This window comes from Seriola lalandi, unplaced genomic scaffold (assembly GCF_002814215.2).
Source record: "Seriola lalandi dorsalis isolate HSWRI2012SDOR001 ecotype SW California unplaced genomic scaffold, Sedor1 jcf7180001974413, whole genome shotgun sequence".
Taxonomy (NCBI): domain Eukaryota; kingdom Metazoa; phylum Chordata; class Actinopteri; order Carangiformes; family Carangidae; genus Seriola; species Seriola lalandi.
The window spans coordinates 1-2069 of NW_019445079.1; the positions used below are offsets into that span (position 1 = coordinate 1).

Consider the following 2069-nt stretch of genomic DNA (forward strand, 5'->3'; position numbering starts at 1 on the left):
GGTCTGAACAGGGCAGTTCTCAAGGAACGGTCTCACCTCTGATGTCTCTGCATTGAAAAACAAGACTACTTTCTCTTTTTATTCATCTCTCTTAGATAAACAGACTGAAGAGAGCTGAGAGTATGAGTTGTTCTTGTAAGCAGAGAAGGTTCTTCATGTCATAGAGACTCTATTGTTCAGCAGATGTAACTCAAATGAGTAAATATCTAATACTTTGTTGTTTTACAGCTCCAACCTTTCCTGACAAGATGTCCCCTATCAAAGCTCTCACCATGAAGGACTATGAGAATGTGAGTGATTTGTATCATCAAGGTTATATTTTATATATAACTTGTTGGTATAGGCTTCTCGTTGCATTTTATGAGTTAATGTGACTGAGCTTGTAAGTATGAGGTTATGCGGTCAGCTTTACCCCACCACTACAAACAGGTTATTAGGATTTATTAAACCTGATCCTCGGTCTGACTAAAACCAAGCCATGCTGACCATTTATGGAGATTTAGTGATGAAGAGCGTTTGTAGGAGGAGGATTGAGGTAGGCTGAAGCCTATATTTCAGCATTTGAGTGGAATGCATGCTCAGATTTTTGGCTTGTGCTGGCTGCACGATTAGAGGTTTACGGAGGGGTCTAAACTTCTACCTCCTCCCTTTGACAGTCAACCCCAACCCCCATTACCAGATGTATGCTGTTCTGAGCCTGAAGCACAATGATGCACAGTCTACTTCACACACATACGCACCCAAACACACATACAGGCAAGAAGGACTCCCTTCATTTTAACAATAACCATACACATGGTCATTTTCTGCCATGTAAACATGTCCTCCTGGTTTCTCCCCCAGATAATGTGCTGGACTGCTGTTATTCTTTGACCCACATTTATTTGACTTAGCCTTGTTTTCTTATCATTGGACACAAGTAAAGGAAATTCCAATTTAATTTGGGACTAGACAGGGACTAAAATTTTTTAATCCAACTTTTTCAATAAAAATGTCCAGTTATTTTCCTGCTGTATATTAAAATGCATTTTCTTATTTTAATCTGCAGCAAATCACAGCTCTGAAGAAAGAGAATTTCAACCTGAAGCTGCGCATTTACTTCATGGAGGAGCGCATCCAGCAGAAATGTGACGACTCCACTGAGGACATATTCAAAACGGTGTTGTATTTACTTTAATATGCAAAAATGTGCCTTAGCCTCTATGTCTTTGTCATGCACATATGTTGCCCCTCAGTGCCTCATGTTGCATGTGACTCAGCGTTTCCTACTGGGACTAAATGAGATCACAACTTCAGCCACAACAACAGCTGGGTTTTGTTCAACTAAAATCCCACTTTTATGATCTTAGAACAGCCGTCTGCCTTTTCATTGTTGCTGTTTTGGAGTGAGATGTAAGCCCATTGGAATCTCATTAGGGCCACTTGTGTTTCTTATCTTCTTTTTTTTCCCAGTGAATTTGAGAAGTGAAGTGTCATGTAAGAATGTTATCTTTATGTACACACTCCAAGATAAACCTTGAGCTTTATTAAATTGGTCATATTAATTAACAATGCACCTCAAAAATCTCTGTAATATCTTTTCACCGTTTGTGCCAGTGATTTTGTGATGCCTCCAGATGTCGGACCTGTGCTATAATGGACTGAATGTTTTCTGTTTTATAGAATATTGAGCTGAAAGTGGAGTTGGAGTCTATGAAGAGGGAACTGGCAGAGAAACAGGAGCTACTTGTGTCTGCATCGTAAGTATTGTTCCCTATACAATCCTACTGTGTATGTGTACAATGTCGGCTAGGTTCACCTTTGCTGTCGTTTCAGGTGGCAGGTAGATGTCGTGGAATCCTAGTGCTGAAAATGTATGTCCACACTAACCTAATCTCCCTTTTAATGGTTTTTTTAGGAAAGCATTGGAGAGTCTGGCTGGTCGTGAATCAGGAGAACCCCAGCGTGTGAGAGATCAAGCTCAGAGAGAGATGGATGCACTTAGAGACGCATTTAACAAGAGGATAGCTGACCTGGAACAGGTGAGTCAGAAAATGATTTCAGTCTCTTGACCAGTATGCAGTACATTA

General features: G+C 40.4%; 1 protein-coding gene across 1 annotated transcript; it reads left to right on the top strand.

Moving 5' to 3' along the window:
* Positions 1-230: 230 nt before the first annotated feature.
* On the top strand, positions 231-2021 carry LOC111654017 (CDK5 regulatory subunit-associated protein 2-like; the record flags this gene model as incomplete). Its single annotated transcript, XM_023404841.1, has 4 exons — positions 231-290; positions 1049-1159; positions 1663-1739; positions 1898-2021. Coding segments are annotated over exons 1-4 (354 nt in total), but the record flags the coding sequence as incomplete, so codon positions are not given.
* Between the last annotated feature and the right edge of the window lie 48 nt (positions 2022-2069).